At 34.2% G+C, this 25070-nt stretch overlaps 1 protein-coding gene across 1 annotated transcript; it reads right to left on the bottom strand.

The window, feature by feature from the left end:
• Positions 1-22107: 22107 nt before the first annotated feature.
• Positions 22108-23661, bottom strand: LOC104588576 (uncharacterized). Its single transcript, XM_010246565.3, has 5 exons — positions 23468-23661; positions 23333-23382; positions 23133-23214; positions 22678-22742; positions 22108-22566 (listed from the first exon to the last, which is right to left on the bottom strand). Exons 1-5 carry the CDS (start codon positions 23520-23522, stop codon positions 22354-22356), a joined length of 465 nt encoding a protein of 154 aa, XP_010244867.1. The 5' UTR covers positions 23523-23661; the 3' UTR covers positions 22108-22353.
• Between the last annotated feature and the right edge of the window lie 1409 nt (positions 23662-25070).

Below are 25070 nucleotides of genomic sequence, written 5' to 3'. Positions count from 1 at the left end.
GATGGGGAATATAATCCCCACCTTGAACCCGCCCCATTGCCATTCCTAGTTGGGGGTTACAGGTCTGGGGAATGGACCGCCCTTGATGTGTAGCCCCATGTAAAAAAAAAGAAAAAGAAAAAGAAAATAAAAATGTAATTCCTCTATTTCAAATGATGTTCAAATGAACATACCCCCAAAAAGATTGACAAAATTCAAAGTCAATTCTTTTAAGGCCCAAGAGAAGGCAAGGGAGCAATTGTAAGACAAGTTAAAAAACGGCTTTACAAATTAGTGACTTTTATTTTTTGGGATAATCACTAAAAATCCCTAGAGTTCTTGGAAATCTATAAGAAGTATTTATCCCCTTTGTGTTAATGATTTTGTATTTGAATTTGAGGGCAAATCAAGTATGTTGTTGATTATTAAAATGAGATCAAAATATAAAAAATTGAGTCATCCATTGTTAATTTCTTGTTGGATTATATAAGAGGATAAAAATGGAATTCTTTTATGCTTCTTAAATATCTAAACAACATGTCTGGTTTTTTTAAATAACTCACAATGTGTCTAAATAGACATCTATAAATTACAGAACTTAATGAGTTATAATTGAAATTGCAAGGAGTATTTAGCTGGATGAATTTAATTACTCTAGACACTTGGAGCTACATGTTGATTTGTAGATGAATTAAAAATTACTTGTAATCTATAAGAAGTGGCAATAGATCTTTAAGGATTTTGGACTTTTTCTTGACTTAAAAGACCCCTCTCTCTTTCTCTCTCTATTATGAAGATATAAATTGTAAATCGAATACTATTTTTCATTTTCATTATATTCTCTCTCGTTAGGTCTCATATTTAGGGTTAACTTTCATTTTCTCTCATAGAATCATATGTTTAATATATTTTTGCTTCCTGTCATAAAATTTCACTAATTAAATTTGCGAATAACAATTTTAATCATGGTTTTCAAAACTGGACCAAAAAAATCGGGAACCAGGCATCATTTTACCCTAGAACCATCTTTTGGCCAAAAACCATTGATTTGGTCAGCTAACCACTAACCTGGGTGGTCGAACCGTCCAATGGTTTTTGGCCATTTGTTTATTTATTTTCTATTTTTTTTGTCAGAATGGGTTGTTTATTCGGTTCGAACAGTTGGACCATTCGACCTGGGAACCAGACCCTTGAACAGTTTGTTGTCCGACTCGGTTTTAAAAACCTTGATTTTAATAGTATAAAAACTTATGTATTCAAAATCATCTTGGAAACAAAACCAGTTTTTAGGTACAATAAATAAGAAGAATTTTTATGAATAGTAGAAATTGAATACAAAAAATATGAAAAAAAAAGAAAATTAATGTCTATTCCATCACCCTACTAAACAAATTGAACGATTCAATGTTTGATTAGCTAGGTCACCATGTTGTTGGTTAAGTCAATGCTTTTTTGCAAATAAGCAATTTGGTAGAAAATGAACCTAAAATCCTGATCAAGTAACTATTCAATTAGTTTGATCGGTCTCTAGGCAAGTAATGGTTCAATTAGCACAATAAATTGAAAATATAGATATAAGCGATAGAGTAAGAAGATTTTATACAAGTCTTTAAGCTGAAAGGAAATGAACTACCTATATATATATATATATATATATATATATAATTGTTGATGATGTTGTTGTTGTCATTATTTAAAATTGCCACATGCAAAGCACATGCACATTTACTAGTAATATAAGGTTTACATTTCCTTTTAAATCAATTTTATCATCATATTGGATATCGGATTCTCCCATGCATCGCACAGGGCCCCGTTGCCACTAGTATATACCTGAAAGTGTGTTTTTCTTGGAGGAGAGCAAAGTGCTGCAAGTCTACAATGTGAATAGGGCTGTCAATTGGACTAGATTTTGTCCAATTTGATCCAGTTCAATGTGAGTCCATTACAAATGGATCAAGTCCAATCCAATCCAATGAATATTTTGGACTGGTCCAATTCAATGTCTAGACCATCCAATCTATTCAAATTCGTTTTAATTTAGACTGATTTCAATCCAAACCCAATCCATTGATAGCTATATTCTTATCTTATATCAATGGACCACGTATTGGCTTAATCCAACCCAATCCAATATAAATTTATTATGGACAGACTAGTCCAATGCAATCTAATAAATATTGTGGACCGGATTGGTCCAATCCAATATAGGCCTTGTTGGTTTGTCTAATATGTCCAAATTGGTTTTGGACTAGACAGGTCCATTGACACCCATAAACATGACTGACCTATTTGAATCCTTTGAATGCTTGAATCCATTGTGCTTTTGTATCTCCAAAAAGATTGATAAAGAATAACAAAAGAAAAGGAATGATAGGAAAATTGAACTCAAAATGAAATTAACTCAACATTGAATGCAATTTAAAAGAAAGAAAAGGAAAATATTCAATCTTACCCCAACTTTTTCTAGATACTGGGTTATGTTTAGGGAGTTTTTTTAAAGTCTTATGAAATTGTCCTTTGACCTATTCAACCAAATTAATTGTATAGAATAGTAAATATAGGAAAAAACTAAACAATTAAATAGATTACATAGAAACAGAGATTTCATTTTAAATAATGGAGAGTTTCCCACTTTCACATGATTTATTGTTAGTGATAGATAGAGTGAATGAGAGAGCAAGGATAGGGGAAAGGAGGAAGGAGAAGTCGTTCAAGAAGAACACAAGGAATGGGTAAAGGACGCATGGGAAGGTTGTTGATGTGGCCTTTAGCACTATTTAATATAGTATAGATAACTTGGCCCAACTTGCACCTCTAGTTCTCTCCAATATTCTAAATGTGTGGTCTAAGATGGTATTTTAAGACCTTACAAGGAAAAAAGTGAATGCTCAACACATTTTCTTTTGGATTGGGATTAATTAATTTCAATGATTTTTAAAATATGATCTACATTCTAGTTTGGCATTTTCCAACTAGGCCAAATAAAAGCTTATCCAAAGTCAAGATTAAGTTAATTTCAGATATGTCTAAACTTTGGCTTAGGTTTTAATTTGGCACTTTGTCAATTTCATATTCATTCTCAAAAGCAATCTTCATTGCCATTGATATTGTCTACATTTAATTAGGGGTTATAATTGTAAGTTCTTGTTTTTTTAGGCTTAGTTTAGGAAGAATGCAAATACAACTTTTGTACATGTTAGTATTTGCACTCTTTTCAAACTAATAAGCCTTTAGGGTTAGTTTAGAAGGAGTACAAATACAAATATGTAGAGTGCAAAATCATGTATTTTGTATTATTTTGTGTGTATTTGTACTATACATATTTGTCTTTATACTCTTTCCAAATTGAGCATTAGGCTTAGTTTAATGTAGGTTTTCTCCCTTTACATTCCAAAAAGGACAAAATGCATGGAGAACAAAAGTCGATATACAATTTTATATTGCCCAAATTGCAAGATCACCGCTTTGATACTATGTATTCACAAAGATTTAGTAGGATAATGGAAGAGGAGGAGGAGATAAGAGAATAGAGGAAGAGAGTAAAATAGAGAAAGATAAGAGAGTGAAAAATCTAGGCCGACAATGCCCTAATGATATTTATAGGCATGTGACAGCAAACATAGTAAAAAAGAAGAATTACAAATATACCCCTATGAGAATAACTAATAATAAAACAAGAAAAATAAGACTAATGATGGAATGACAGCAAAAGGAAAAGATTTACCACATATAATTTCAAGTTGTTAATTGATGTGAGTGTCATTCTTTTAGATAAAGTGGGACATTAATTACACATTAAACTTGATTTAATATGCTAAATTAAATAGAAAATCATCTATAAAAAATTAAATAGGAAATCAAATCCAATTTATCAAATGAATGATGGATTCCAAATATAATAATGGGTGTCGTTGCACAATACTTCGCATTGAGTGGTCATTAGATAGTGGATTAAGAGACAATACCTTGGTTCATTAGTAGAAGTAAGGTCTAGCAATGCCACATTAGCTAATAACAATTAGGGGATGGTTTAGTAAATATTTGATATGTGATGATACTTTTAGGGGTGTTCTCCAATTTGAATTGTTTTTGTTGTTGCAAGTTCCAAAACAAAACAAGATCACAAACAAAAGCACAATAAACATGTACTTGGTTTTATTGTTTTCAAATTGGAAACCAAAAACATGTTTTCATTTGGTTATTTAATATCATGTTCCATAAGTTACATAGATGCCATCAACAAGTCTTTTTAGGAAGATATTCCAACAACCTAGATGGCCAAAAGAGTTTGGGTGTAGAATGACAAGAAGCTTCATTCAAAGCTTTCAGTTTTTTACCATTTTGGGCTTTTATGAGATTTTTAGGGCATAGGTCTTTTTGGCTTCTCGTCTTTCATCGCCAAATGGAGCAAGCTTTGAAAAGCCGGAAAGGCCATATAAAAAAGACTTGCCAAATGTTCCCATAATTTGTATACTACATTATTTGTTTTTGTTTAAAAACCCATCATCTTGATGGTTTTAAAAACAAGTATTGTTTTTTTGGAACAAAATCTACTTGTTTTTTCTTTTTAAAACAAAAACACAGCTTGGGAATATGGTTTGGTTTTTATGCTGACATGGCAATTTAAAAAATAAATGAAAAATAGAAACATTCATGTTATAGAACGGCCCCATAATTCTTATTAGACAATTTAGGGGAGCTTTAAGGAAACATTCATATTGTTTATTTCTCAGTTTATTAGTACAAGCTGGGTTGCCTAATTTGAAGAATTTCAAGAACTGGAGTATATTAGGCTCCAATTTTGATTTTGGCTTGGGCTTCTTCAAAATTCTATAAATTCTCAACTCAGCCTAATTCGATTTGCATCCATACTCGAGTTAAGTACTTGGAAAGTTATAGTCAGGTGGTTATACATTTAAAATTAGGTTGTAGATTGGTTCATAAACCTTCAAAACTTTAATAGACAGTTCAACATTTCAAATTATAAAACCATGCCATGTCATTGGAGATTTATGTGGTTGTTGCCAACGTAAAACTCTCAATCCATGTTGAACATAGCAAAACACCTATACCCAAATTGACTTTAATGCTGGGTGATTTGAAAACAAGGTTTTTCTATTTCTCTTTCGTTCCCTCCTCTCTTCATATCATTTCCGCTCTCTCACTCTCATAGTTTATATATTTATGTTCTCTCTCATCTCAATCATTCTATCTCATGTTCTCTCATAGCCCCTCTCTCCATTAATCTCTTTTATTCTATCTCTCTGTCAATTGTTCGTTCTCCCTCAATCTTTCTCTTGGCCAATCCCTCAATCTCCTTCATTCTCTCTTAGTCTCTCTCTTCGTCAATCTCTTGTTCTCCCTCATTCTTTTTCAATTTATCTCTTCATAAACCTCTCAATCTCTTTGTCTCTCCTCTTTATTTGATTTTTCTTACTCCCTCTCTCTCTCTCTCTATATATATATATATGTAGCTTGCTCTAAATCTCATTAGTCAAACCAGGAATTCAATTCAAGAATATTGGCTTAGGCTACAACGCCAATTATAGCTTTATATGTATGTGATGTGATATTTTTATATGATTAAATTTCTATTCCTTGTATTGGAAAATGATGTTTGAGTGTTATATTTGTTAAGAATATTATTTGTGGGAATTTAGCAGGGAAAAGTACATGAAATCATACTTATAAGTAACATAATGGCATTGATGAATGTGATACTTTTCGATTCATGTTAATTAAAATGCCTTGAGATTTGTTAGAGTCAATCTTGACTTAAGGTATTTTGGCATAATATTTATGAACATATAAACAATGTTTTGTCTCCCTATTCAAGTGATTAATAGTTGAGAAACAAAAGTATATTTTTGTTCTTTCATTGTTTTAGATATTGATCTGGGTAGAACATACCATTTAGGTAGTAAATTTTATTACCATATATTTATCACATAATGATTTTTTTGGGAAAGAATGATTCTGTTCCAAAAATAGAGGATTGATAATTAGCTTTATTCATATATTTCAATGCAAATTAAGGAAGAATAACTTATTATTGGATTTGAATTTTTGTAGTGCTTATACATATATGGGCATCTAAGGAAGTCGTGTCATTTTAAGTTCTTCACTGTTCGGGCGGTGCTCTAGCTAGCCAAAGCTGCTACGCAGACGTTTTCGTGGCCGATGTCTTCAGACCATGTGAGCACATTACCCACCCAAGTGGACTACTACGTTATTGAAGACCTCGCAGAGAAGTAAAGTTCTACACGGACAAGGAGAAGCGCCCTCACCGAGGAAGGCAGAGCCTCTCGAAGATCTTGGTGGGCGACCTCATCCTGTTAACCCCCACAAAGAGCCTGTCTGGCTACAACACGAATACTCAACTCTCCGAACTCTTTAGCTCCCTTGTTCTCTTACTGTTCTCCTTGGCTCAGACTAGCTTGCTCTCTTTAGCTTAGCTTGACCAACTTCATCACCTTATTACTGACTTGAGCATCGGAGTGCCTTCTCGAGAACCTCATCCTTGGGCCTCTGACTCCTTTCTTCTTGTAGATCTCCTCATTGCACAACTTCGTCCTTCTACCTCAACTTCATCCAGTTATAAGGATTATCTCCTACGTTCCGATTCAACACACCTCAAATCATACAACATCAGATTGGTGTCATATGTGGGAAACAACACAAAAAGCTTTCTCCTATATTCTCTCTCCTTGTGCATTGAAAGCGATCGTGTATCTCAAAAATACCTCGAATTGTACAACATTAAAGTTTTTCCCAATACTGTCACTTTAGAGATCACAACTATCAATATAGATTATGAAATTCAGTTCATTTGGAGGCAAATTAAGTATTTCCAACCCCTAGTAAGGTGTAAATTTGTCTAACAAATTTTATAGTGGACCAACTGATATCTAACGTCAACCCCTAATTGATCCAAAATATTAGCTTACTTTTTTTTTTTTTGGAAAAATACCAATACAAAGTGTAGTGCAAAGCTGATGTAGATTGGTGGATTAGACACTTGGCATGTCTAGATAATCTCCCCTTCGTTGAAACGGTTTGATTCGACAATATCATCCTTACATATCTCTCAAATAGAGCAAGTTGTGTATGGAACTCCCTACTTGGCCCAATTATGAAATCTTGCCTATAGTTAAAAAAAAAAATCTAAAGAATATAAGACTCCCATGGGGGAGTGTATTTATGTCAATTAGGTATTAGGCATAATTCTATTTTAAATTTCATAAATTATGAATTTGTTCTTGATGGAAAATCATGCCAAGTGGCTTAGTTGTTGATGCTATATAGGCAATTAGAGGAGAAAAGAAAAGATGAGGGAACCTAATGCAAGGGCTATTGCTTGGTGAAATGGTAAATTGGGTTCATATCCAATTTACCTTTCTCAAGACCATAAATAGCTAGCTTTGAACTTGATACAATCTTTATTAACTTGGTGAAGGAATAAGATACAATTGTTAGAGATTTCCTATAGTTGTAAGTGGGACCCCTACATGATTTCACTATGTTGTTCTGCCCAAGTTTCTTTATACAAGCAAAAAAGAGATGAAGATTATTGTGGAAGTAGACCTAGCAATTGGATTAGGTGGGTTGAGTTCGGGTTGGGTCAAGGTACTTCCGGTTGATTTTGGGTTGGGTTGTCAAATGATAGACCCTAACCGTAAATGTTCGGGTTAGGGTTGACCCATGGGCTGATTCAGGTCATCCCAAAAAATAATTGAAATTAAAAAAAATAAAGAAAAATTATATGAAAAATGTCAAAATTAAAAGAATTAACCTTAAAATTCCAATTATAAAATAAAAAACTTGAACATTTAACAATTTAAAGAGTAAACAATAAAAAGTAAAGACTAAATGGAAAAAATTAAAGAGTGGAAACTTCTAACAATGCATAAATAATCCCAATTAGACTTGCAATCGGGTCAGCGGTTTGACCCATGACCCAACCCAACCCAACCCAGTTTTTTTGGGTCGGGTCATTTCACATTAAGGTAGCTAAATATGAGACCCAAACCCAGTTTTTTCGGGTTGGGTTCGGTCGGGTTCACGGGTTGGGTCGAATTTTTGCCAGGTCTAAGTGGAAGACGCCTAGGGCAACAACTATTTGGACACTATGGGAAGTAAGAAATGATAGATTGTTCAAAGAAAAGTGGATTGGCAAATACTTTGTCAAAACGAGGGGTGTATATAGATAATTTTTTGGGTTAAATTGTATGCATGGATAAGTGGTGTTTTCTTGTTTTTAAATTTGTACTTAAATCGATGCTGTAATTTATTCTTTATATCTAATGAAGTTCATTCTGTTTATTAGTAAAAAACCCCTGATAAAATTATTAAAGAGCGATTTTTGTGTGTTTCAAGAAACAAAGGCAACTTCCAAGTAGATATATTAAGGTTTTGAAAGATAAATATACAAAACCTAAATGACTTTATCCCTAAAAATTTGAAAGCTTATAGCTCTATTCCTTTGAATTCCCTTGAGAATGTCTTAAGGTTTTGTTTGATTAAGTTGGTTTATAATGACTTGTACTTGTATGAATGGTTTAGCTATTAAACCTCGATTGAATTGAAAAATCTCTATGTGAAAATAATTCTAAGAAAAATGAACAATAGACTAAAGGAATTAAGTTGGTGGGTTATGAGCAATATACCAAGTAGATGATGGTATAGCTTTATGCTTATTCAATTCTTTTTACCATATGGGCTAACTAAATCATAGATGACTATTAACATTGTTTTATTGAATTTATTATTTTTTCTTACTTGTTTTCTAATATGGTAATATATATATGATGTAATTGCATATTGTGATCAATTTAAGACGTTTATAGGCAACATGCATTCACCTCTAGGTTCAGCTAATATAGTAGTATATGAGCAATAAAAGCATGTGTCACATTAATTTGGAAAGGATAGGTCAGTATATAGATATGATGTGTATTATGTGAATTGAGTTATGTGTGCATTCATTTGTAAAGTCGAAAGTTGTTGAGATCAAATGCTCATAATAGATTTGTCACATGAAGGTTGAATAGAACCCAAAAGAAAATGGTGGATATAGTTGGGTTTAAATATTTAAGGAAGATAAGTAACTTTCAAATGGATCATTGTATTTAGACCAAGGTTTTAAAAACTGAACCGGAAATGGAACCATTCTCTTTTGACCAAGGTTTTAAAAACTGAACCAGAAATGAAACCATTATGGCCACCGGTTTTCAAGTCAGCGGTTCGAATGCTCGGGTCAAACGATTCGAACGGTTTGAGCATCTTATCCATTAGGTTGGAATATTAGGGTAAGATGCATACTATATAAGAGAAAATAAGGGTTAAAACTTGAAAGAAAACTGTTGGCTGAACTAAAAGAGTTTAGAAGAAGAAGAAGAAGAAGAAGAAGAAGAAGAAGAGGACTTGCGGGCTTGCAACAACGATGACGACGGCGACAACGTTCTCAGTCTTAGATCTCACCTTCTCGCGTGAGAAAGACAGTTAGATAGATCTAAGGTTTCTTAGATAAGAGATTTCTCAGTCTCTGATATGAGATTTTTCAATCTCAGAGGTTTCTTAGATACGAGATTTCTTAGTCTCATATATGAGATTTCTCAGATCTGTGATATGAGCAGCAAATCGTTCTTCGGGTTGAATGGTTTTTCGGTTAAACCATCAGGGTGAACGGTTCGTTGATTAATTCAATGGTTTTTTACCAAATCTTGGGTTTGGGGTAAAACAGAACTGGTCGCCTGAACGGTTTCCTGTCCGAATGGTCCGACCGTCCAGGTCAACGATGATTTGACAACATTGCTTTTAACAATACCCTAGGATAGGTGGCGTATCGAGACAAATATATTTCATTTGCCAAAAATCAAAATGACAATAACTTTGGAAGATGTTTCATTTATCTTGGAATTACAATGTTTAGGAAAAGCTATAATTGGTAAGCATAATGTGGATACAATTGGTATGTTGATACAATACTTAAGTTGTGCTCTCGACCCTAAGGATCCTAGAGGTTACATACATAGTGGAGTTGTTAAGCTTATTTGGTTGAGAGAGCAGTTTTCAACCCTTCGTATTGAGCATACAATAGAAGATGTAATACGGTATAACTGTGTTTATATCCTATGTCTCATAGGATTAACCATTTTTTTAGGCATAAAAGGAAATATTGTATCAATCATATACTTACCACATTATGAAATTTTCACCTAAAGCAGTGAATATATATGGGTGTAATTGCATTGGCATATTTGTATTAAGCTAGGTCAAAGTGTGTATTGAAGAATATTGAAAATTTGAGTGGTCTAATGACTCTATTGACGGTATGTTATTCTTATATCCACTTTTATATTTTACATTTTTATACAACAATACTATCTTGATATAATTATTTTATATTTATAAAAATGACCCTTTAAACGTTTTACATTTTGCTGACTAAAAGTTGTGGATTCACCTAGATGCTTTCCTTGCGTTTTGAGATGGAAGTCGTAAAGAAGTAGTGAACTTCACAATTTTTATATAATATTCCGTCAAGAGTTTGACTAATTAAAAGAACATTTGGTAAATTTTGTAGTTTGAAAATGAACTTTTAGTAATAATTATTTACTTCATTAGTTATTAATTACTTTATAATTTTCATTATCAATATAATGAGGTGATATGACAACCTTATTCAAATGACATATATGCTCCTATTGTGGCATCAATTGGCACCATATTAGGATGTGCACGTATATGCATTCTTCACTTTCAAATTGTAGAAATACACTACCTTGATAGGGTCATGAAGTAGTTTGACTTGAAATAACATATTCTTGGACCTATCCCATGATATAAAAGGCATGGTCATATTTCACGTACAAAGGACTATACAACAAAATTTAAGAAAGAGATTAAAGTGTGAGATGTTATTTGTGCTAATCTTGTTGTTGTTGAGGGTGAGACTAAAAGCAACCCAGGATCTATGTCATCAAAATATGCTACATGGCATTCATCTATTTGTAGTCCCCGAATCCACCCTCCTAATAGAATTGATGATCCAGTTGATTGGTATGAACTCAAAGATTACATTGATAATGAGTTGAAGGAGATGATGTGTTGATTTGTTTCTTTAACTTGTATATTTATTGCATTAATCCATTATACCTAATATTTTTAAATTAATTAACTATATTTCACTTACATGTATATACAAGCGAGCTTGATGAAGCATTTCACAACTTGAATATGATCTCACATAATGCGCATATTAGAGGGTGATGTGAGTCTTAATTTTCTCTTTGATGAAGTTGTTGAGAAAGTTAACAATGTTAAGGGCAAAGTGATGAATATGATGGGGATGGATAGAAGGAGAACCTATCAACATTGCTGAATAATGTTTCTTTAATGATGGAAATGGAGTTCCTAGCATTAAGACTATAGAAAATGAGCATGGTATGAGCACTAAAGTGCACATGGGAACTTAAACAAAAAGGGAAGGGCCTTTGGTCAAAATACATGAGTATAATGACAAAATGACATATGTTAATTGGAGAGAAATGAATCCAAATACCATAAATTCAAGGCCTCATCAAGATGATGAAGGAGAAGTGTAATCTTTAATATGATTAACCTTTTTATCATTTTTTTATTAAAAATGATGATTTCAGATTTATATCATATTTTGTAATACTGAGTTTGTAGAATATTGTGCATAGGTGTAAAAATAGAATTGCACAATATATGATTTCGATCAATAATATATATACACAATTGAAGAAATGTATAAAAGAAAAAGGCAAAGGAAGTAGTCCTAATCATACAAAATGGCCAAGACATGATCAAATTGGACTTGTAATGTACAAAAGAGGAAGAGGTAGACTTTAACACCTGAAAGGCCGAAACCATGGAGATATTAACAATTATGTAGAAATAACATTGTTACAAAGGCTGCATTTGGAAGCGATGTAATTCAAGGTTGATTTAAATATTTACGCCGGTTCAGTTTTGTCGGCATTTGGAAGGAATGTAAATCAAGATTGGTGTAAAACTCCACTTCGGTTATGTTTTGTCAGCGTTTGGATGGAGTGGAGAACGGATCTCCCTACTTTAGACCCCTCTTAGGGTATATTTTTTTGAAAGGGGACCCATTACCAGGATTTGGTAGGAGACTGTACTCACACAAGTCATAACCCAGGAAATCCATTTAGGTCCAAAGCCTTATTTTTCCATAGTAGCTTTTAGAAAATCCCATTCTACCCCATCATAGGCTTTGCTCAAGTCTAGTTTAATAGCCATGAAGTCTTTCTTGGCCCTAGTGTGAGTCAAAAAGTGAATACTTCGCTGGTAATTAAAGTTTTTTCAGTGATGGCTCTACCTGGAATGAAAGCACTTTGGTTTTCAGAGATGATTTTACCTATAATTGGTTTTAACCAATTAGCCATAATTTTTGCAATTATCTTGTACACAGTATTAAACAGACTCATAGGCCTAAAATGTGAGCTATTTTCTAAGTTTCTAACTTTGGTAATTAAGGCTATAAGTGTTGAGTTTATGGATTTGTCTAGGATGCCATCATTAAAGAAAAACAACATTTCTTTCACCACATGATACTTAACCACATCCTAAAAATTTTGGAAAAACAAATTTGGGAAGCCATCAGGGCCAGGAGCATTCCTAGGAGCGATTTGGAATAAGGCCTCCTTAATATCCTCCTTTGTTACTTTCTTTTGAAGATTCTCGTTATTTCAATCACTTATAACACAATTTTTTCCTTCTAAAACTAGGTGGATATTAATAGGGAGGAGGTAGAAAAGATATTTTTAAATTGATTCTCAATAATAAACTTAATTTGGTATTGCCTTCCAATCCACTCATTATTTTCATTTGAGTTTCAATATTCTGTTTTCACCCTCCTTTTGATGGTTGAGTTATGGAAAAATCTGGTATTTCTATCTCCATGCTTGATCTAGTTTACCCTCGACTTTTGAGCCCACCTGAGCTCCTATCTTTTGAGACAATCATCTAATTGGGCTTCCAATTCCTTCACCCTTTGTTAATTATAATAAGATAATTTTCTCCTTTGTTCAACAACTAGATCTTGCTTAATTTTTTTCTATCCAACCTTGCACTTTACCAGATTCATCTTTATTCCATTTTCTTAGGACTTTTTTTAGCCTTATAATTTCTTGTTGATGAAAGTAAGGCATGTATCATTTTGCCCGTGTGACCAATTATCTTTTACTACTTCAACACACCTATCGTGTAGACCTGTTCATGGGTTGAGCTTTAGGCCCAACTTTACACTGTCTTGGGTTCGGGCTTCGGGTTGAGCCTATTAGAATTTTGACAAAAGCCAAGCCCGAGCTTGGCCCATGAACAAGTGTACTATCGTGAGAAATCCACATCTCCTCAAATCTAAAAGCTTTCCTAACCTTGAAATTTATAGAATTTTATATCTAAGCAAATGGGAATATGGTCCGAGCCATATGTAGATATCAGTGGGACTATTGCATCTGGAAACCATTCATTCCAATCCAAGTTACCTAGACCTCTATCTAACTTGGATTTTATGTTGTCACATTGATCCCTCTTGTTAGTCCAAGTAAACTTTGGACATGAACCTCGTAGTTCCTCCAAACCCCACTCTCTCATAAAATCTCTATTATTTTTTATTCGATTAACTCTTACCTCTTAACCCCCTTCTTTGTCATCCAAATTGAAGATTAAATTAAAATCTCCAATACAACACCAAGCTCCCTTTGACGTAGTTGTAATTTGGTTAAGTTTTTCAACAAAATTTATTCTTTTGCTTTTATCTGACTCACCATAAACAATGGTGCACCACTGGGTTTTATCATTCTGAGTCTTCAATTCTTGTATGGATCAAGTTCTTATCAACCGTAATAATATGAATGTTCAAATGTTTTTGCTAGAATAAATCCAACCCACCCATTGGCCCTACTGAATCTACTCCCCAACAATTCTAATCCCACAAGCACCTAAACTTCTTCCTACACCTGTGAAGATTACACTTTATTTCATAAAAGAACAACATCGACCTTTAACTTCTTTAGGCTCTCTTTCGCTGCACAAACTGTCAAGGGGGAACTTAACCCTTGACAGTTCCAACAAAGAGCTCTCATTTCCATAGAGGGAGTTGTCCAAACCCTTTGATTTTGCAAAGAGGAAGATGGAAAGATTTTGTAACATTTGATTGTCTTATGGTGAGTGGATTCTTCCCTAGTAACCTTCATCCTAGACTGCTGCATAAAATCGGGACAAATTTTAAATGATGCCTTCAGGCAATTTTAGAAACCTAAGGAAGGCCCACAAGAAACTTCTCCACTAATTTTGCCTGACCTCTATAAATCCTTTTTCCTAGTGCAATTATAGATCATAAACCAACTTTTCTAATTTTTTCAAAGAAAACACAAGAGAACCTTGTATAGAATTGTAATCGAGTTTTATAACACCCACACTCACATTTTTTTCCTTTTTTTCTTTACCCAACTACATTACCTAAACTGCTATTTTTGGATTTTCCTATTATCAAATCGGATCCCAAATTGAGCTCTATTAACCCTTGTTTTATTGAGGCAGACGATAGGTACAAAGCTACCAAATTTTTTGTGGTCTATTAAGGATAGAGAAGTTTGAGAGAATACACATGGTAAATGGGTCAGACCATCTTGTTGCATTTCAAATAATTTAAAATAGACAAATCAGAAATATGTTTGTCATTATTGGCAATTGGCCAATATCCCCTTTAAAGAAGCTTAGCACTTCTCCTTCGATAGCTTCCAGCTCCACATTTCTCTCCATCATTTTTTTCCGAGGGTGTTGATCCTCCATTTCATCCTTCGATGCATTAAGCAAAGCTCTCTTTCATTTTGATCAACAAGGATTCTCCTTTCCCGTGATTTTTGATGCATCTAAAGTGAGGATTATTTTCGGATATGGGTTTTCCATACTAGTCTGGGTCAGGATGCTCGAATCTGAACCCAATTCCTACCCCACCTCCTAAAGCTCTTCCCCTTATATTTTATCAGACAATGCTTCAGATTCATTGTCAAACTAAATCCTTGATTTGGAAGCTTGACGAACCTCATCGTTGATTAACCCATCCACCTCGCTACCTACTTCCAATAATGTGTGGATTGTAAGGCTGGTTTTTCCTTTCCTGTGTAAGTAGGAGAATATCATTGGTTTCTCCTCTCTGATTCCATATTTCCATAGCTTGGAAAGGTAAGATTTTCCTAACAGTCTCTAGTCTCTCAAAAGTTCCATCTTTCCTTTAAGCTAGTTGATGGTCTTCGTTGAAAAAAGTATATCGACAATAATATGACATTGATGTTATCGTTGATACTTTCAGAGTTCACTAGCATCAATATGCCTCCTCTCTCTCTTCTTCCTCAACAAAAGAGATTTCTTTTAACGAGAGTTTTGGCGATTCTCAGCTCCTGGATTCTCAACGTCGGCCTTGAGTCAATTAACTTTGTTGCACCTTCTTCCGAATTTTGGATGTCTCCGGTCCTAACTTTATTCAGTTTCTCCTGGTTGGGGCATTCTTTTTCTAGATTTTGAGAGGGGGGAAGTTAGTCAATGGGATTTTGATTCCTATTGAACAAGAGTCCCATGTTCTTTTTCTAGATTTATGTGGGAATAGGGAAAGTTTATTTTACTGGGTATTACTTACCCGGGTAAGTGATACCAATCTCTTAGGTGGGTAAATAACTTTCCCACCTGGGGGGAAAGTTACCAACACCCTTTAATAATGGATTTTTATGGCTAAAATGGTCATTGCCTTATTTACGTGGGAAATAATAGAACATGGGTAAATGCACTTACTCGGGTAAGTCTTTACCCGGGTAAGTGCATTTACCCAGGTAAGTAACTTACCGAAAAGCGAATGGGGCCTTGGTTTTTCTTTTTTGGGTTGATTTTCTATAGACTTCTTTGTTTTCCAAAGAGCTTGCTCGCGTTTAGGAATCTATCATCCTCGTTCCCCACCTCATCGCTCAGGACTTAGCCAAGGGCCATGTCTAGCCGATTTCTCTAAGTATTCCATTCTTTGTCTTGCCAACAATGAAGCAAGTTCTTTGACCTATGCCCTTGGTTACTCAAATTAACCAGGATTTGTGAAGTTCATTCACCTACAAAAAAATTCATGTTGAACGTCTGGTTTGATTCTATCCCCAAGCCATTCCAAAACCAATAATTTCGTCAACAAGCAATCAAGCCAGATTGTTGGGCCATAGAACCATTCAAACCATTTGGATGGCCTGGCTAACTATCCACATGCAAAACACTTTATACCAATTGATGGTGGCTCAATTAATAAGTTGTTTGTTAGTTGTAGAGGAGACTTGGGATCAAATCCCATTGCCACCAGGGTTGGGGGTATATGGGTATAGGGGATTGAGCTACCCCCATTATGTAGCCCTTGAAGCAAAAAAGAAAAAAAAAGCTTACAATTTATTTGTTTTCCTCAATTTTGCTAATCTATACTACTTTAAAAAGTACGAATAGCCTCAAGAATATTTCTGGAAATTTGTAATGACAAAACTTACCCCTCTATATTTAAGCTTATTGATAAAAAATGAGGACAAATAGGGTAATTAGTTATTGATATTAAATGAGTTGAAAATAGTTAATTTTAAGATATTCAATACATTCAATTATCTCTCATTAAATCCAACATTTAAGGTATTAATTTGCATTCACCTTCATTGAATCATATATTTAAGGCTTATTTGTTTATTCTCATCATTAAATTCTATAATTAAATACATATATAATAAATTAACAATTTCAATAACATAATAAATTAAACCATTTTGGTCAAATGGGCAAATCCCTGTTGCCACAATTAAATAATAAAGTGAAATAATGGGAACGTTTTTAACATCATATAATTGACATATTAAACAATAATAAGTATGATAAGCAATGCTTTAAAAACCAACTGGGAGGCCGACCAGCTTTTGCCTTCAGGTCATAGGTCACTAGTTTGATTGTCAAGGTCAAACTGCTCTGCGTAAACACTGTGTGTTTATGCGTAAAAATACATATTTTATCAATAAATAATATAATTATGTTTTGCATATATCATAGTTATATTTTACATATGTTACAGATAATATATGTATTATGTTACATTTATTTATGTTTTTTAATTTTGTTTTAAATTTTTTTATTTATAAAAAATATTAAAACTTGCAATTTGGGGCCAAAAAAGGTTTTTTTTTTTTGCAAAAATAGCAAGGCAAGGAGCATAATGCCCCTGGGACGTATAGATCTTGAAAAGTTACTCAAAAAAAAAAAATATAACCCCAACCATACATCGGAGTGCAAAGTTATAGCTTACAAAAGTTTGGACATAATTAAGTGCGCAACCTGCGACTTGGTTTCTAGGTCGAACAAGTTAATGGTTGCACCGCCCAAGTTAGATGGTTTTTAACCAAAGGGGGGGGTCAACAGAACCAAATCTAGAATCAAGGCTGAGTAGCGGTTTGAACGGTTCAATTAGGCAAGTCAACAACAAGTTGAAAACATTGATTATAAATAAGAAATGTTTTTATTAAAGATGGAAATGAAATGTCAAATTTAAAACCAATTGAAAGTATAACTATTTTCCTATTATCTCTCATTAAGTCTCATATCTAAGGTATATTCTCTTATTAAATCATATATTTAAGATATATTTTTCTCATCATTAAATTATACTAATTAAATCCACAACATTAATTTTAATAATATAAAAATAAAAATTTTAAAAAATAATTTGAAAATAAAACCATTTTCTCCCCTCTTGGTGGTGGGTAAGCAATTCAACCATTTGGGGTCAAATCCGTTAATGAATAATGCTATAATTAAATAAATAAAATATATAATACAAAAAAAATAAATGGGCATGTCATTAATATTGTATATTCATTATACTGAACAAAAATACGTATGAAATGTAAGAAATATTTTTGTAAATGATGAAAATGGAGTTCCAAAATTAAAATCAACCTAGAAATAAAATGATGTCATAGTCAAATAATAAAATTTTAAAAAATAGAAAATACACCGAATAACAAAACAAATATTATACATAAGATATAATTTTATTAATAATTGAAATGTAATACAAAATTTAATGTCAACCTAAAATCAAACTATTTTTCTTTTTGGGTCGTGGGTTAGTGGTTTGGGTCAAATGGATTAATCGATGATATAATAGTTAAATAATAAATATTCAAAAAATAATAAAAAAGTAGAAGTAATCAAAAGAATATATAACAAATATATATTATTTATGTCTAACAAAAATTAAGTGTGATAAGTAAAAACTATGAAATATATAATTAAAAATTGATATGAAAGTAAATCTATTTTCTTATTTAAATGGTGGGTCAATGATCAAACTTTTCAAAAAAATTCATGATGCCATAATTGAATAATAAATATTTAAAAAAAGATAGAACACAAAAGATAAAAAAGTACAGAGTTTTGTCAAAGACATTTCAGAACTTTTCTAATGTTATAATCATCATATTAAATAAAAATAACTGTTAAAATAATTTTTTTTTATTTAAGAAAGAAATGGAATACAAGTAGTAGTAGTAGTAATAATAATAAAAATAATTTAAATAAAATAATAATAATAATTTTTATTGTAATTTAAAATTTCTGCAGGTGCACATTTAGTATAAGTATTAAGTTTATTTTTAACCATATTGTTACTATTAATTTTTAATTTCTATCCTAATTATGATATACTTAAAATTAAAGTAGTTAACAGGAAAAAAATCCATATGTGCAACAACGCATGTGCTTAATTACTAGTTATTAGAAAAGTGTGGGAAATTGAGCTCTAGCCTTAAACCACAAAATAAAATAATTTCATAATGCTAATCTCTATACTGGGCAAGTTATTCTCAACTTATTTGTCAACGGTTGGAAATTATATAAATATTCTCACCCAAGTTTTAGCTTTGAACCAATGAGTTGGATTTTGCTTATCTTGAATCCTTTGCTGCCCGAGCATTGCTCCCTGCTTTTAAAGTAGTAAAGTAGTAAAGTAGTAAAGTTAATAGATGCACTCCATCAGCAGAAGAGGGAAATAAAGAAAATTTTGTACTTATGGTCCATCTTGTTGCAAATGGATTGGATTGGATTTCCATAATTTGGATTTGGATCGGGAATAAATTTTGGATTTAAATTATTGGGTATTGTATATGGTATTTCTACACCTTGTATTTACAGTGTACATATTTGTATTTGCACTCTACCCAAGGATAAATTAGATAAGAGTGCAAATATAAATAAGTACATCGCAAATACTGGTATTGGCATGCAATCCTTCAGTGTAGAAGATCAAAAACCTTTTTCTTTTTAGTCAAAGTAATGTGACTTTGGCACCTATAGGGGCAAGGTTCTACACGCTAGATCCAATTAACGGGGTTAGTGGGTTAATGGTCGCAAGGTACGGACATGTATGGGCCTATGGGCCCTCTAGCCCTTACTATAAAGCTTGCCCTTTTGTGGGTTTGAATCCATGCCTTCTCAAGGGAGGGATGTGGATGACCAATGAGCTACCAGGTCATCGGCTACCCATGTGTTGGTATGCACTGTAAAATATCAAAGTCCTTTTTATTTTGTTGGGTGTACAAGTAAGAGTACAACTTGGATTGGGCTTTTGTTAAAATTTGAATGGGCTGGATCGAAGGTCCGAGCCCTTTCGATCCAGCCTGATGCAGTATAATATGCTAATTTGGGCCAACTCTAAGTTGCACTCTTGGAACAAGTGACGAAAGTTTGGCCCCACGGGGGGGAGGGGGGTGGAGTGTGGCAGAGTACATATACAGGCCCACTGACATTCACTCCCTACATGGAGAGACTGCCCTTCTGTGGGTTTGAATCCATGCCTTCTCATGTGGCATTAAATGTGTTCTCCACAATGTTGATGGGTCACTTCCAAACAGGATCTTTATCACATTTTTGTGAGCCCCACTTAGGATTTGATTAGTTCACTCAATTTCCCCGGACAGGAAGGCAAATAACTGCATAACCTGCCTAAGCTGCACTGCATGATAGAGCAGGTGGGGGTCCAACTTTGGGCTCATCATTTATCAAACCAAGAAACACTTGGTACCCGTTTCTGAGGGCTTTTTACATTGTGGGTTTTGGGTTTGGCTTTGCAAGTTGGGCCCACTTGGGGAACTCTGTAAATAATGCTTGGTGAAAATTTTGGAGAGTAAAATTTAATCATCATGCAGCAATTTATATGGCTCACTTCAAAAAGCCACTTCCACCTTAGCTTCTTGAAAACGGCTGAGTCAAAGCATCTACATATAAAAACCCCAAGCCCTTCCAAATGGGCCTTTGAATGATAAGCTTTTCCCACAAAAGAAAAAGAAGAAGAAGAAAGCCAATGAAGATTGTGAATCTCTTTTTTTTTTTTTTTTTAATGTTAATATCATTTTTTACCCCCCTCAAAAAGAAAAAAAAAAGAAAAAGAAAAAGAAAAAAGAATGATAAACATTTTACTTAATTACTTTCATTGGTTTAAGGCCCATTACTGAGGCCTCATGCTTTAGTTGAGCTACTTAACAATAGATGCCTCCGAGTGACAAGAAAGGAATTGCAACTTAACAATTGAGGTGGGAGCTAAAAACGACAGCCACCTCTGGCTTTCTGCATTTTTCACCAAGAATTGCTTTTGGCCTTTCTCTATCTCAAAGTCAGTGGAAGTTTCAGACCGGCAGACCCCATCTGGTCAGATAGTTGTGCTGTTAGCCCATCAACATGTAAAAGTTGGGTCCATAGTCTGCGGTTGTGGGAATAGGGATCTAGAATTGGAATTGCAGTGGTCCATTCTAATTCCAACCGTTTGATTGGAGCAGAAATGGAATCCAATTCTCATTTTTGGTGGAATAGCAATTCCCCATTTGAATCCTCGAATGAGAATTTCATTCCAGTCAATTTCGGTTCTGATTCCCACCATGAACCAAATAGACCCTATATCTGTCTGGATTTTGTAATGCTGATTTTTAGAGCCTTTGCCATAAAGAATGAAAATGAATGTTCTTCTGGAGAATGGTATAATGAAGCATGTCAAGCCCTGAATAGTCCTAATTTCCTACTAATATCTCTATGAAAATTCACATATTCATGCACCTTTACTCAGAAGTTAAGTGTTGTCCCAACTCCTTTAGCCCATGTTGTACTTGTGTTGCACATGCAAAGACAGGTCCACCGGGTGACTCTATTCCTACCCAATCCCATTCCTTTGCACCATCAACAAAGTATGGCCCGATAATGTAATAAAAATCTAAAGATTAGGTGGCAAGTCCTGACCCGACCCATTTGAGTTGTTGAATTACCCATCCCCATAAAAAATGGTCAACCCGGGCCCAACCCAACTTGATTCTGGGTTGTCTTGACCCGGTTTATATATGTCTCAATTTCAATCAGTGTCTCAATCAGGATTTTGTCTCCATTTGAACCCGTCCTTACCTAACCAATTGCCACCTCTAACTAAGACAAAGCTGGGAGGCCCATGGATGAAGGCGACGCTACAAACAATTGTGGTCCAATAATCTCCAACTTGTGAGGGGACCGGGTTCAACCATTCCATGTAGGAGATACAGTCCTGACAAACATACAATGTCTACATGCATCCTCACCTTTTACATCCATGACCCATCGTTTCACGGTCCACCGGAATCTCCCGTCGGCAAATCAAGGCACGTGTCACCCGGCAGAGAACATGTGAACCCACATATAACAGGGACTACTTGCAGCCATTGAGAGCTAACATGAAAGCCCATCCAAAAATCCTTAATGGGGCTTTGCAAAACAAGTTTCTCATGAGGACCATAATTTTGGGCCTGGACTTATAGCATGTAAACCGTCCAAAACACCCAGATTTTAGGGACTAGCAAAAATTGATAGCTCTCAGGACCATCTTATCATTTCCTTTATGTGCCACCAGTCACTACTGCACAGTGCACAAGCATATTTTTGTTATTATCTCATAGTGTTTATAGATCATAGTTACAGTATACAAGCTTAAACCATTAGATTGCGCCTATAAAAGCAGTTGAAAGATATCTCTCTTTCTCTCTCTCTCCAGAGACAAGAAAACATTGAACTCATGTTATTTTGGCACCTTTCAAATAATATAAGATTTGATGGGTACAGAGACTAGTGAAGCCCTAGATTATTATGTACTCAATCATCAAAACAGTGTATGAAATAATAGAATATATTACTATATACAAGATCTACCCTAACCCTAAAAAAGCAACAACATTTTCTTTCTGTGATATTTTCCAAACTCTCTTCTCCTTTTCTATCTAAAGAGCCTTCTAGGGGTGTTGCCAACTTTCAGTTATGAATAGGAGGTTTCCTCCCTGCAGGAGAATAATCCATCCCCGCTATGTCTATGATGTCAGGATAGTGCTCCGGGGTGGCTCCTCCGTGCTCGGCAGGCAGCGGCGATGATTTAACGGAGAAGTTCTCTTCATTGCCGCCGAACCCTTTGTTGCTGTGGTTCTTCGACTTGGGGTCGATTTCAGTACCTCCATTCTTCTTCACACTCTGTAAGTAGAGCAAGCGATCATATTAAGAACAAAGAAAGAAGAGAATGGGTCTTTATTTAATGCCTTTATGTTGCAAGAATCTGAGTTTTGTTTTTGTGACAACACAAACCTTTGAAGTAGTTGTTGTAGATGTAGAAGTAGAGAGTGTCTGGGTCATAAGTTTTCTACTCCTCCCTGCACCAACAGATACAGAACTGCTAATTAAGATTTGATTCAAACAAGGACATAAATGTTTTGCATGCAATTTCTTATATATTGGTTGGTGTTATTTTCTGGGTTTTGAGAGAAGCTTCAAAGAAACTTCTCATTCTCATCTGGGAGCAGAAATTGCTTTGTAGAATGTAGAATACATTACTGTAATGGTTTTGTTTCTTGCGAAACCCAGTTATCATCAGATTCAGTCAATCCTAAATGCGAGAACTAGGAATCAGAAATGGAGTACAGTAGAGAGATTTTAATGGTGCTTAGGGCTGTGATTCCTAGGCCCAAGGTAATCTTCATGAATGGTCGGTAGATTGTGATGGATTTCCTGGGCTACTCTAGAAAATCTTCTCTTCGTGGTACCTGAACAGTGCCCGTCTCTACATAGAACGACCTCCCCAAGACCACCGCTACTTGCTTCAATCAACCTACTTTCCATCTCCTCCTGCAACCATACCAAAGCATTTCGCCATTAAAATCAAATCTAGAATACTGAAAAAGAAATCAGAAAAGTTCCGAACTGACTTCATTTCATCGTTAAAACATGAAAATTCAATACCCACCTGGCTTTTCTTCTGAATAACTGATTTTAACCCTTGTTCCAACCGAATTCCTTCAAACAAAAAGAAAACCAAATCAGATATAAAGTTCAAACAACAACCACACTCTTCCGTTCTCAAGAGCTAAAGCATACATACCTTGAGCCCCAACAAAGAGCAGTAACAGAAGAGAGACTAACAAAGCAGGCCTCATTGCAGAAAAGCTAAGATAAGAATGGGAGAGGAAGAACAAGACTGGAGACTGGAGTTTCAAATCTGGGAGACAGAAGTTGGGGGGGGGGGGGTTCTTTATTTCGTTTCTCTTTCACTCCAAGAGCTTTGAAATGTTCAATACTCGGTGAATGGCGGATAACATGCCGACTTCACAACTTCAATGCCATATATATAGGCCCTTCTTCCAAAAGTTATGAACTTAATAAACAAATTTGTTCTCAACAAAAAAAATAAAAAAGGAGAGATGTAAAAGGACAAGTGAGAAAAAGTACAATAAGCCTTTCTAAATTTCCTTAAGGGTGGATACCCCTCTTGTCTCCTAAAGACATGCTGCATTACTACATCTCACACCCCCCAAGCCATGTAATTTGTCTCATCTCCACCCCAATCAGCACAAGGCCCCGCCAATTGGACGGGCATGATCAGGTTGATTCAGAATTGCAACAATTCTATTTCCAAATCCTTGGAAATTTCTCACAAGTTGATGTGAAATTGTTTTAGTGCTGTCAATTGGTCGGGTCTGATTTGGGACAGGGTGGATCAGTTCTGAACCGATTATTAATCAGTTTTATATATAGACCCAGAACTGAACCCAGCGGCCGAGCCAAATATATTGGTGGGGTCCTTGACCCCCAAACTTTCCGTCAAAACTAGCAAGTGGAGGCAGGGTTAAAAACTAGTGAAGTGGGTTCTTGACGCTTTCAAAACTTGAACTGAAAGGTTAAGGATCACTATCTTCTAATGCTTCTCCAACTCCAAAAATTAAAAAATGTTTATTTATTTTTTAAAATCTATAATATACTCAAACCCTCCCACTATTTCTTATTTAACTTGACTTTCCTAAACTAATATATATTATATATATATATATATAATTTGACTATGATGCCGAAAAGACATAATATTAAAAAACTTATAATCAATCAATGGACATCTTAAAAATGATAGCTAATGGGGTGGATTTTCATTAAAATTCATAAAGAATTTTGATCGATTAAAGCCTTTATAGTATATCATATCTTATAACAACTTGAATCTTTAATTTTGATAGTATAACTCTAATAAAAATGACAATAAATAGTAAATTGTTTATATACAAATACAACAAGTATTTTAACCAAAATTGTCTTATATATTCTTTTAAATTGGCCCTTTTAAACATAAAATGTAATAAAATAACATATAATTGATTTGGGTCTCACTCTGTCTGAAAGAGAAAGAACGAGTCCCGACCCAATAATCAAAAATTAATTTGGATAAACCCGACCCATTGACAATCTTAAAATTGTCAACTGCTGGATCTGACTTATGGGAACTGCAATAAATTAATCCGGACTTTTTGGTAATTATAAAACATTTTCTTTGCTCAGCCAAAAATCTAGATTTATGTTTTCATCCAAAGAAATTAAAAATGGAATAATGGAAATATATCATTGGATAAATCGGCAACCATTCTGTATTTAATGGAAATAAATGAGTTGTGCCACATCAGCAGACAACAGCTCAGGGGAAGTCGCTGCCCACGTGT

This window comes from Nelumbo nucifera, chromosome 2 (genome assembly GCF_055504915.1).
Source record: "Nelumbo nucifera cultivar China Antique chromosome 2, China Antique-T2T, whole genome shotgun sequence".
In the NCBI taxonomy this organism is placed as follows: Eukaryota; Viridiplantae; Streptophyta; class Magnoliopsida; order Proteales; family Nelumbonaceae; genus Nelumbo; species Nelumbo nucifera.
Note: the sequence above shows the minus strand (reverse complement) of the source record. Positions and strands in the feature narration are given on the sequence as shown.